Source organism: Bos indicus x Bos taurus, chromosome 28 (genome assembly GCF_003369695.1).
Source record: "Bos indicus x Bos taurus breed Angus x Brahman F1 hybrid chromosome 28, Bos_hybrid_MaternalHap_v2.0, whole genome shotgun sequence".
Taxonomy (NCBI): Eukaryota; Metazoa; Chordata; class Mammalia; order Artiodactyla; family Bovidae; genus Bos; species Bos indicus x Bos taurus.
The window spans coordinates 27,813,469-27,825,904 of record NC_040103.1 but is presented as its reverse complement, the minus strand read 5'-3'; the positions used below and the strand labels follow the sequence as shown (position 1 = coordinate 27,825,904).

General features: G+C 54.9%; 1 protein-coding gene across 4 annotated transcripts in view; it reads right to left on the bottom strand.

Moving 5' to 3' along the window:
• CDH23 (cadherin related 23) overlaps window positions 1–12,436 on the bottom strand; it is a 436,585-nt gene that overhangs the window by 110,563 nt on the left and 313,586 nt on the right. For all 4 annotated transcript variants that reach the window (XM_027530370.1, XM_027530367.1, XM_027530368.1 and 1 more), the window contains exons 21-25: window positions 11,819–11,931; window positions 10,478–10,585; window positions 3,956–4,145; window positions 3,501–3,646; window positions 614–833 (exon numbers count right to left, since the gene is read on the bottom strand). In XM_027530370.1, the coding sequence (XP_027386171.1) occupies window positions 614–833; window positions 3,501–3,646; window positions 3,956–4,145; window positions 10,478–10,585; window positions 11,819–11,931 (777 nt within the window). The remainder of the gene's footprint in view (window positions 1–613; window positions 834–3,500; window positions 3,647–3,955; window positions 4,146–10,477; window positions 10,586–11,818; window positions 11,932–12,436) is intronic.

The following is a 12,436-nucleotide window of genomic DNA, read 5'->3' as shown; positions in this document are numbered from 1 at the left end:
CAGAAATTAAACATACAGTCCGAGTAGGTGAGCAATAGTAACCCTCCTCAGCCTGGCCCTGCCTTGCTGGAGGGTGGAGACAGTGGGAGTTATCGAGAGGGCCCCAGGGGGTGAGAAATCTTAGGGAGTCTGGGAATCCCAGCTGCCCTCTTCCCAGGTGCTGCCCTTCCACAGCAATTTCAGGCGTTCCCTGAATATAGGAAGGGAAGCTTCCCTTTACATCGCAAACAGGAAGTCTTCCAAAGACAAAGAGCTCTGAACCTCCCTGCCTGCTCGTAACCCCGAGGGTGCCACCACCTGTTCAAACCCTCTCTGATGCTGCTGGGATCAAATTGGGGGAACTGAGCAGTGTGGCCAGGTCACTGCTCCTGGGCTCTGGGACCCTGCAGTCAGTGACCAGGTAAAGAGAAGGCCCTGCTGGCATTTTTGAACTGGTGGAGACATGAAAGGCTATGTCGAATGGCTCCAACTGAAGAGGATGCCCATCTGCAAGGCAGTCTTTGCTGCTCGGACAGTGGACAGCAGTGACGGGCATGGGCTCCCAGCCAGCTTGGCATTGACCTCGGGCCCACGCCCTGCACTCAGCACAGCAGGAGGCACGCCGCCCCCTCACCTCGAATGGTGAGCGTGCTGGTGGAGCTCTTGGTGGGCGTGCCTGCATCACTGGCCACCACGCGTAGCTGGTACTCGGCGATGCGCTCGCGGTCCAGCTCAGCGGTGGTGACCACCACGCCGCTGCTGCTGTTGATGACGAAGTCCATGCGGGGCATGCCCACCTGCATGCGATAGGACACCAGCCCGTTCAGGCCCTCGTCCAGGTCGATGGCCACCACCTGGGGGAGAGGCGGCGCTGGAGTGAGGTGTGGGGACACCGGTACTGATGCGCACCCCCCGAGAAGTGCCCCCTCCTTCCCAATGACACAGCTGTTACCCCAGAGCCTCAGGCCAGGCCACTATCCACAATGCGGCCTCCCAGATGCTCCTACGGGGGTCAGCCTGTCCGAGCTGAAAGGTATACAGATGCGACAAGTGGGGCTGGGGGTGGGAGAGGTGGGAAAGGGGCTTTCCAGAACCAGTGGCCAGGTCTACAGCCTTCTCCCTTCAAAACCCTGCTCTCCTCAGAAGGAAGCTCTTCCAGACTTGCTCCAGCTGGCCCAGGACCCTCTCCAAACTCAGGGGTCTCCTTCACCCCTGACTCTCACACTGCTGGCTAGGAGCAGTTGTTAACAGCTCAGACCCCTTCAACTATGTGGAACTCAACGACACAAAATGCTTGATAAAAAGGATTCCATCCCATGGTCTCTTCTATTTGTAAGACAACAAAAATAAGATGATACAGCTGGTTGTTAAAAGTCATTTGAGGACACACGTAGGCCAGCTTTCTCTCAGTCCTGAGGCTGCTCCCAGCTCTTACCGTTTGCACCTCCAGTGCCGATGAGAGAGGTCCTGACTCAGGGCTCTGATATGTTGAAAGTTTTACAGAAGAAGATTCAAGACATTTGAGGAAAAATGTGCAAAAACAGTTAAAATGAGAGCTTTGGATCTAACCAAGACTCTCAGGATTGAGGGGATTTCCCAGGTGGTGCTAGTGGTAAAGAACTCATCTGCCAATGCAGGAGACTTAAGAAACGTGGGTTCAATCCCTGGGTCAGGAAGATCCCCTGGAGAAGGAAATGGCAACCCACTCCAGTATTCCTGCCTGAGAAATCCCGTGGACAGAGTAGCCTGTGGGCTACAGCCTATAGCGTTGCAGAGCTGGACACGACTGAAGGGACTCAGCACAGCACGGCATGGCTCAAGATGGAAAGTCAATGTTAGTGTCACCTGGTCTAATTTACATCCAATAAGCCGGACAAGAAGAGAGTATCCAGACTCAGATTGAACGGTTTCCTCACTGGGGGACTTGCTACTTCTAATTTATCTGCACAGCTCTAATCCCTGGGGAAAGTTCTTCTGCACATTCAGCAGAAATCATTATTATCTGAGGTTGTAGAGGGGATCTGGGGAACTGCACAGCTTAAGTTAGAGCCCTCTTTCTGGAGAAGGAAATGGCAACCCACTCCAGTACTCTTGCCGGGAAAATCCCATGGACAGAGGACCCTGGTAGGCTGCAGTCCATGGGGTCGCAGGGAGTCGGACAGGACTGAGTGACTTCCATTTCCCTTTCTGTATCTAAAGACAGTTTCCCAGTTAAACACTCCCAGTTCCTCCAACCATCTTCACATGACTCTGAGCCAGTTCCTCCATAAACTCAGAAGCTGTGCTGTTGGGTGTTTCCTCCCTCTCTTGTCTGTGAGTCTAGAGGAGAACCTGTCTGGAGGCTCCACCCTCCTATTTGGGAGGGACTCCTCCTCAGGGAGTGGCTGCAGTTTCCTGGATTGCAGCTCCCCCTGCTGGGGGTTTGGGGAGAAGGTTCTGTTAGAGAGAGAGAATGCTCCCTGGAACCTTAATCTCCTTTTATAGATGAAGAAACTGAAGCACAGCGGGGCTTCAGGGCATGGCCAAGGTGAACCGTTCTGGAGTCTTGACAAATAGCCCTGTCTTCTTTGATGGGATCAGGCTAACCCCTTGCTATGGGATCCCACTGTCTCTCATGTAGAAACCCTTGTGACAGACACACACGTCATGAGTACATCACTTGCTGTGTATTTCCTGCAGTCCGAGTGCCAGCTTGCTTATACATATGTCTGATTGGATCCCCACAACATGGCCAGCCAGGTACTGTTCTGATCCCCATTTCACGGGCCCAGAGTGGTTAAACAGGGTGCTTCAAGTCACCCAGCACATCAGTGGTAGATTTGGGAAGCCTACTCCAAAGCCCAGCTCTTAACTTCAAGGGCCTTTCAGTGTTTCTAAACAGCCCTATTAGGGCATCATCTCCCCTGAACCTGAACCTTCGCCCCCCCCGCCGAACAGAAGGGTGGTGAAGCGGGAGGCAGAAGGCCCAGGCCCATCTCTTCTCGGCCACAGGGACTTGGGCAAGTCTCTTTATGTCTCCTGAAAAGTGGAGGGATCCCACCCACCATGTGGGGCTGCCTTGGGGCTTACAGGAGAGGGGGCTGCCCACAGAGACAGAATGTCTGGGCTACACTCGTCTGACCTTCTTTGTGTCCTAAAACCACCTACAGAACCACCTACAGGCGTGAAGTGTTGAGAGTCTCGGGCCAGACCATCACAGTCAGGCTCTGAGAAAGCCATTTGGCTTCCCAGAATTCTGTCTCTGCCTCCCTCCCTCTGCCTTTATCCATCTCCTTGGGCGCTTTCCTGCAAGACCCAACTCAAGCCTCTCCTCCTCCAGGGAGCCTTCCATTTCCATCTCTCAGAGCACTGGCTCTCCAAGCCTGGAGTGGATTGTGTCCTGTCTCAGCTGCCCCTCACCCATGCAAAGTGCCCATCGCAACCTGGGCACACACAGCACCCACTGCTCCCTGGCTGGCAGGTTGGTATGAAGTGAGGAGATGACAGAGAGCAGGATCTCAGGCCACGAAAGGGAAACTCACCTGGTAGACAGAGACTCCTGCAGGGGTACCTTCAAGCACCTCAGCCACAAAAGGCAGGTTCTGAAAGGTGGGGTCATTGTCATTGAGGTCCAAGAGGTTCACAAACACGGTGGCACTGCTGGTGGCTTTCAGAGGGGGTGTGCCACCTAGGGGGCCACAGAGAGGAGAGGGGAAGAGGGGTGCAGGAGAAAAAGGGAGAGGGAGAAAGATGACTCAGAGGCCTTCCATCCCAGCGGCCCCTCCAGGAGGCAGCCTGGGCCCTACACCCCCAGCCCCGCTCTGCCTCCTAAGGGTGCTCTGGCGGTCACAACTGGGAGGTGGGTGTCACTCCGCTCTTGATGATGAAGTTACCGCCCTCCTGGGCAGGCCCCGGGATGGCCAGAGGACATGCACTGGGGGAGGTCCCCAGGTCACTGAGGGTCAGGGGCCACAGCCCAGGAGTGAGGGGAACGTACAGTCCGTGACAGAGACGATGATTTTGCGCATCAGCTCCGCCTCGTGGGGGTCGGGATTCTCCCGGTCCAGCATGACGTGGGTGGTGCGGATCTTGCCTGTGCTGCTGTTGAGGCTGTAGAACTTGTTGGGTGGCTGGATGCTATACACCAGGGTGCCGTTCTCCCCCACGTCTGGGTCCACAGCCACCACCTGCCGGGGAGAACTGGCCCTTCAACTGAGCCCAGCCCAAGAAGCTTTCTCTGTGGCCTGCGCTGCCTGCCCCGGTTGTCTGAGCTCCCATGCTGGGCACCCCACTGCCTGGGTACTGGAGGCATTCTGGCTCAGACTCAGGCATTGGGTCTTCCTCCTGGCTTCAGCAGGGGGTGTCTCTAGGGGTTGGGAGGCAGGAGGTTCAGAAGATGAACCACAGTGGGAATTCAGGGCTCCTTGGCTTCTCTACCCACTCAGCTTCGGTCTTAGGTAGTAAGTTCCTTTCCCCACCTAAGCCGCGGTTTCTTAACTGTAACAGCGATACCTAGCACCCACCAGCCTGAAGGGGCTCCCTGAACCTCACAGGCCTTCTCCACCTACTGTGTCAGCAGTCTGAGGAGGAGGGCACCTAGAAGAAAGCCCTCTTTATAGACGAGGCACGAGTCTCCCTAAATCTCCCAGCCAGGAAGTGGCTCTAGATCCCTCTAGCAGGCAACACTGGCGGTGCCCCTCCTTCCAGACAAGTGGGGTTAATGTGTTCATGGGCTCCTGGGGCAGCAGGGAGGCCCTGTAGCCTACGACCATGGAATTCTTCAGGGTGGGGGCTAGGGAGTGCTGTGGAGTCCAAATCCTTGGCTGATCTTTTGAAAGTATCTGAAACTCCAGATTTGGGGATCTGGCTCCTTCATCATTGAACCCTTTCTTCCTTCCTTTGGGGCTTTAGATTGTGAGGACTCTGTGACACCAAGAATGACAGGGCATGGGAAAGGAGCCATGGACAAGCCCCCCGGTTTGAAGAGTGGGTCCCAGTAAATTGGGGCCAGTCATGGGGCTGGGGCTGGGGTGGGGCTGGGGGACAGAGAGGGGTGACTTTCCCTGGAGCGAGGGATGCCATATCCGAGAAGGGGGAGGTCTTAGGACAGGGGCCCCAGACACCACGGCCCGTTAAACCTTTCAGCCCCACTGTGGTATCCCACTTGTAAGCCCCACTCCATGAAGGGATCAACCTCAATGCTGACCTAGTCCAGGGCAACAAACCCTGTAGCCCATTCTCTCCCAGGTCCCTACGCCCACCGATCTCTGCTCATAGGGAACTCCTCTACCATCATACCTCCCACAGGGGAAAGCAGAGCTCAGAGAGGCCTGGACCAGACTCAGTATCACACAGCACCACCCGTGGAGCTGACCCAGCTGCCACCCTAGAGGCCTCGTAGGGTCCCAGGACAGCAGTGGCACCCACCCGTCAGCTCACCCCAACCCTGTACTGTGGGGTCTACAGCAGCACCCAGGATGGACAAGATCAATGGGGTGTGACTGCAGCCCCAGGGGCTGCATCAGGACGGTGTCATTCTTAACTCCAGGACACTCGGGGATGACAGCCTGGCCTTGTCAGCTCCTTCATCTTACTTGATGTGGGGCCTTTTGTGCTTTGGCAGCAGAATTTGTCCCTCCTCTGGCTTAAACCCCAGACAGAGGCATCTCAGGGGCCATTAGACCAGAACAGACAGATGGATTGTCCTGCCGAGGGCGTCTGTCTGCCCCTAGGCCCCGGGGAGGCAGGGAGAGGGACCAGTGTTGGCTCTGACTCCAAACCATCCAGGTCTTTTTTCACTTCAGAGAGTGGGACATGGTGCTACTCCCACCCCACCTGCTCAGCCCATCTCCTCCCTTCCCAGCCTTGGTGTATCCAGGGGGCAGGGAGGTGGCCTCAGCCTTCCAGGCCTGAGGAGCCCTCACTGTGCTGTGGGCATGGGGCTAAGTTTCCCCAGGCTCTATAATGGGGGCCCAATCACCTCTGTATTGACAACAAGAGCTCTGTCCCCTAGGCTTTCCTGTTATCATTTTGGCCAGGTAGTCAGCCCACTGATAGAGGCGACCAGAAAGCCTTGTGCTTCTACAATGCTTCTCTCAAGGTAGAGGATGGAGATAGCTTTTATTCCCATTTTCTGGATTGGTAAACTGAGGCACAGAGTAGCTGAACCACCCTTTCTAGGACAGGCACACTAGCCTGTTGCTGAGTGTGCTGATACACCTTCTCCTATCCCCGAGTGCTAGAGAAGGGGAATCTTGGGCAGCTGCTTCCAAAGGACCATGGTTGGGGGTGGGTCCCGACTTCTGGCCCTGTGGCCCACTCCTGGGTGGTAGGATGGTGGAGGGGCACAGCAGAAGGGGGTGGGCTGGGACCCCTCCCGTGAGCTCCCTGCTGGGCGATTGTGTAGAATCTCACCACTTTCCCCTCATTTATTTCCCATTTCACGCCCGTCATTTTTCTCCTGGCCTGACGGGGAATAATTCTCTCGCTCTCCCCTCTCCTTTATTTTGCTGGAGGGCTTTGAAAGGCTCTAAATCAATGCCCATCAGCCAGGTCCTTGAAGGAGGCTGCAGGAGCGGGAGGGAGAGTTGGGCCAAAATCTTACTTGCAAACAGAGAACAGCCACTCTGCAAGCTCATGCCCACGCAGGTGCGGCGCACATGGGCACACAGACACGCACCTGGCCAGCTCCCAGTGCAAGGGAACACAGCACACACTCGTCTGCACACCACTCTGAAGAAAGAAAACACTGGAATCACCCTGCACTTCAGGCTTTAGAAGCTGTGCCCAGGGCCCCCTCTAGAGGAGCCCTTGGGAAAGTCCCAGGACACACACCCTCATCTCCCTCTGACAAGGAAGACTTGACCCCACCTGTTGGAGGGGGTGCTAGGTAGGATGCGGAAGAAAGTTGAACAAGTCCATCAACAGCTCTCATTCACAAATACTGAACCCTTATAATGTGCCAGGCCCTGTGCCAGGTGCTGGGACTCAACTGTGAACAAGACAGTTTGATTCCAGCAGGGGAGGCAGCTGATGGAGACAGAAGCTGTCATTTGCTGACCAGTCACTGTGGGCCAGGGTACTTTGTGTATTTGGACTCTTTAAATATGACCACAGTCTTATGAAGTGGAGACTTTATCCCCATTTTCTACTTAGGAAGGTTGGAGCACAGAGAGGTTAAGTAACTTGCCCAAGGTCACACAGCTGGTGAGTGGTATGGCTGGGGTTAGAGCCCAGACATTTTGGTAGCAGAAAAGGCTTCTCACTTAATCACTGAGCTACACTGCCTCTTAATAAGCAAGCAACCTAAACACAGATCGTGGAGTCAGCTCTGAAAGAAATGGAGCGTAGAGAGGTGGCATTTTAAGCTGGGACAGAGGGAGGAGAATGAGCCAGCCATGGGAAGAGTCGGGATGTGGGGGACGGGTGGAATAGAGGAAGGAGAGGGCATCCTGTGGGGCTGGAAGAGCTGTGCAGAGGCTCCAAGGCGGGAAGGAATTCAGCAGGCTCAGGAAACTGAAAGTCCTGCGTGTGTTGGAGGTGTGTGGTGGGTGTGCGAAGGCGGGTGGGAGATGAGTCAGAAGATGGGCTAGTTTCTTTTCCATTGAAATATCACCTCCTCCTGATGTCACCTCTGGGTGAGCTGTTCCCTCCTTAAAGACCACTTTTCTCGAACCCCAGCCACAGATCCTACCTCACTCAGGGCCATTATGAGACCTTAGAAGTTCCCAGGGGGCCCCCTAAAGGTCTTACAATATACCCACTTATACACACATACACATATTTCACGGCTATAAAATCTGAAAGAATTTTTATGACTATTCCTTTTGAAATTATTTTACTATAACAAGCTCAATTAATGTATGGGCTTCTTGATTTCTGGCGTCCTGACAAATTATCACATTAAAAAATTCTCCAGAATTCTAGAAAATCAAGCCCACAACTTGTCCTTAAATGCAATGAAATTTTTATACACCTTAAATATTGTAATTTCTAAAGTTGTCACAACATATGTGGCAGATGTTTAATATAACAAGCTTTAATTCTGTCTCTGTTCTTTTTGAAATTCTGAGTAACTTTTTTTATTTTTTTCCAGCTCTCAAACACTACCACGAGTCACGGAAAAGCTGAGGTGCCCCAAACCCGTGGCTGTGGACAGCCGTGTCTACTCAGTACTGAGGGGTGGACTCACATGTCCTTCTCCCCAGAGTTAAAGTGGGGCAGATCTTGTGGGCCAGGTAGGCCCAGTAAGGAAGGACCCTGGCTTTTATACAGGGTGAGATGGGAACCAGGGGTGAGTTTCAGCCTCAGAGTGACACGCAGCTCCCTGAAGGCAGAGAGGAAACTTGCTGCATCCCGAACTCCTGAGCCTGCCAAGTCTGGCATACAGTAGGTGCTCACTGAAGGCTTGTGGGGGTTTCCTGGAGAGTGAGACAGCGCTGGGCAGCAGGCCCCTGGCCCACTGTCCGTACCTGCCCACGGCACGGAGGATGTGAGGAAAGGCTGGAGACCCTTTCCTGGATGTGTGGAGAAGGCTACGGGGGCTGATCTGGGAACGCCTAGAGCCGACAAAGTACACTCCCGGCCCAGCAGACCTACTCTTTGGCCAGCAGGCAGACTCTTTACTAACGGCGCCCCCAAATGCTGCCCCACGCAGCCACTCTCTCCCCTCAGTTTCCTCTGGGAGGGATTTCCCAGACACGTAAAGCCAAGGTAAGAGTTGACCAGACAGGTGTTCAGAGGTGGGCATTCTGCCCCAGCTTTTTGGAGTCTCTGGCTGGGGTTATCCTGGTCTAGAGCCCTAGTGTCCATGAGGTGGCAGCAGAGAGTGCCCATTGGAACTGGGAGTGGTTGCCAAGTCTGGCTTTGAGCTGGAAGGATTCCCCAACCTGGGACTTTGAGAAAACAGATTCCAGATCCTGCACCCTACTGGAATCCCTTAGAGGGGATCCCGCCCGGAGTTGAGAGTCATTCGTATCATTAACATGTAGAAAGGAAGACAGGACAGGTGTGATGGCCAACCCCTCTCCCTCTTTCTCTCTCTGTCCTTCCTTCCAGGTTGACATCTTCCTCCATCGAGACCTGGCAGATCTTGTCACTACTGCCTGTGGTTGATGAGGGTAGGGGTGGGGAGGTTAGGCATCACCAGTCTGAGGCTGCCTGCCCTCAAGGTGGGGCAGCCTTCCTGAAGAACTGGATGTGAAAGTTTACCATCCCTTCTCCCATCCCACCCGAGTTCTCCAGTTTTTCAGGACCTGGGCCACCTGTCAGAGCACCCCTGAGCCAGCGGAGGGGCAGAGGTCAGGTAGTTTCAAAGTCAGCCAGACCCTGGTTTGAGTCCTGACATGATCTCTTACTATCTCATTAGCTCTGTGATCTTCGGCAAGTCCCGCAAACACTAAGTCTCCATTTCCTCCATTGTACAGTGGAAGCAAGGAATCCCCATCCATAAAGATCCCCATAAAGGTGAGAGAATCTGTGAGATGTACCCAGCACAGCAGCTGGCATGTCCCCGGCACTCAACAAATGGGGACTTTCACAGTGGTTCAGTTGGTAAAGAACCTGCCTGCAATGCAGGAGACCCAGGTTCGATCCCTGGGTGAGGAAGATCTCCTGGAGAAGGAAATGGCAACCCACTCCACTATTCTTGCCTGGAGAATCTCATGGACAGAGGAGCTTGGTGGGCTACAGTCCACAGGGTTGCAAAGAGACAGACACGACTGAGTGTCTGAGCATATGATCTGTCAGGATCGTGTCCATCACAGGGCTGGCTGGTGTCTGTGGGGCTGGACACTGGGGCAGGAGGCTCTCTGAATGAGGCCAAATGGGGTACAAGCGTGAGGGGGAAAGAAAGCCTCATAAATGTGAATCCCAGCACATAGACAGTGCGATGCTTTAGTCCAGCTTTCCTCAGCTTCCCCAGGACACTGCTCTCCTTTCTGGACGCCCTGAGGTTTTTTGGTTGTGTCTCTCACGCCCTATCCTGAGCCATATCCCCACACGCAGCACACCTAAGAGCCTGTGCAAACCAGAAAGTCCCTGGGTGAGCTTTGAGCCCCCTGCTGGGGCAGCCCTGGGCTTGCTGATCCAGATTGAAGGCTGCAGTGACAGAAGTGAGGAAGGAGGAAGGTGATGGGGGAAGGGCTGAAGCGTGCGTGATTTGAAGGGGGGTTCCTGTGCCTTGCCAAGTGAGGCTGGGGGCTCTCCCGAGGGGGTGGCCAGAGTCCTGGCGTCCCAGGGTAAGGGTGACCCGGATCTGAACCAGCCCTAGCCCCTCTGGCACTGTCCTTGGGCTGTCACTGCTCCTTTTGACAAAGTCTGGAGCCTGCTGTCTCCAAGCACTGTGTGAGGGCTTTCCCCCAACTCTGGCTATCTTTCACCACGCAAGAGAGCATCCGGAACTCTGCTCCGAGAGCTGCCTCGGAAACAGCTCCACACTGGCTGGCCCACAGGGCTCACGTGGGAGAGGCAGACACTCCTTGAACAGCCACCTGGACGCTCGGCTCCCCCCACCACTTACCGTGGTCACGTCAGAGTCTGGAGGGGTCATCTCCACCAGGTTGATGTAGTAGGGAGCGTCCTTCCAGGTGGGGTGGTTGTCGTTGATGTCCAGGAGGGTGATGTTCACCTATGAAGCCACAAGGGGCACTGTAGGCTGTGTCAGGACAGTGCCCACACTGGGGACTCACTCAGACGCCTATGGGCACCTTGGCACTAATTCCACCAGCTCTACCCACTCTGGGGGCCTCAGGAGAGATCCTGGGCTTTCAAGAACAGGAGGGGGCCTAGACCTTTCGGGGAGCTTAGGTGCTGTCCCATTAGGAGACAGAGGAATGGATGAAATGACCCCTGAAATGGTCCCTGCGACCCGGGATGCATTCTGTCCACCCCGGGTCTTGGCTGAAGGTGACTGACAGGGTGTGGGAGGTTGAGGTGGGACATCTGATAGGATCCACAGAGCTTCATCCCCTTTTGGTCTCAGCTACAAGCCAAGCAATTTCTCTGCTCACCTGCCACCCAGGTAAATTATTTATAGAATTCTGAGTCCTATTAGCAGGGGCCTCTCAGGACTGAATAGAGCACTGGGGATTTTTCTGCCAAGTGGCTGGCCAAGTGACAGCACCCCCAGCCCCTCTGGCTGGGTAAGAATGGGGGCAGCTGCTGTGGATCGGGTGAGGGCTGAGGAGAGAGGGCTCCAGATGGATTGCGAGAGCGCAAAGGAGGATAAGGAGGGGAGTGGCCGGAGGGGCCTGTCAGCTGCTCTTCCTGCCCCACAGCATGAATGTCACACCCCACCCTCCTCTGCAGCGATTGCAGCAAAGACCTCAGTTGGGACCCTCTAAGGGCTCTCCTCTAGCTTCTACTCTCAGAGGCAGGAAGGCCTTGGGTGGGGCTGTGGGCTTCACGGGTCCTACCTGCTCATGGGAGGGAAACCGGGGCATCATTTCTCAGCACGGCAAGGTAGGGGTGGGTGGTGACAGCCCCCAGGAACCCTCAGGGCCCTGCCTCCTGTTCTGAGCTGCTCTTCCTGGCAGTCCTTTCTCCTGTATCTTGGCAGGTGCCACGGCAGGGAGGGAGTTATGGGGCTCATGCCTTCTGCCCAGCTGGTCTTTGGGGGCAGGAGAGAGTATTTGTTCTTCCCAAGCACCCCCATGTCTTTCTTCCCCTAGCTGCGAAGGCCCCAGGGCTGACCTTGGCTGACAACGAAATGGTACCTGCCACCCTCCACGCCCACAAGGCCTCACACTGCTTCGGGACACAAGTGTCCAGGGGCCTAAGTGGTACAAGCTGAAGATGAGCTGGAGCTGGCAGCCTGGCTGGCAAGTGGGGAGCTAGGGGCAGGGGCTGGCTGGATGCTCACAGTGGCGATGCCGGTTTTTTGGTTGTGGCCCACGCCCCCGTCCACGGCCCGGACGATGAGGATGTACTCAGACTTGGTCTCACGGTCAAGCAGGGAGGTGGTGGTAATTTCACCTGCAATAAGAGAAGGGTGCGTGAGAGACGGTTTGGGTGGGCCAGGGAGGGAATGGGGAAGGAGGGAGAGTGCAGTGAGAGAGATGCTTGCAGGATCAAGTGACCTGTGTGAATAGGGGGTGGTGAGACGGTGCTCACAGGGCACAGCAGCCATGACTGGGAACCTGAATCCCAGAGCTGGGCAGTATAACCCCAGGAGGAGGCGGCATTTTCAGATGTGGGAGATCGAGACAGATTATGGGATTAGGGGCTAGAAAACAGGGCAGGAGCGTCACTTGGCTTCAAGCTCAGTCACAAAGTACCTCTCAGTTAGGCTGCAGACATTACCTAACTGGCTTTATCACCTGGAACTAGTTACCTAAATCCCCCGTGCCTCAGTTTCTCCATCTGGTTAAAAAGGAACAATAATAGGGCCCATCTCATAGGGTTGATATGGGATTAATTTGGTTCTAAACTTAGAGAGGCATCTGGCACTGTTTATTCATTTGGTTATAGAAATACAACA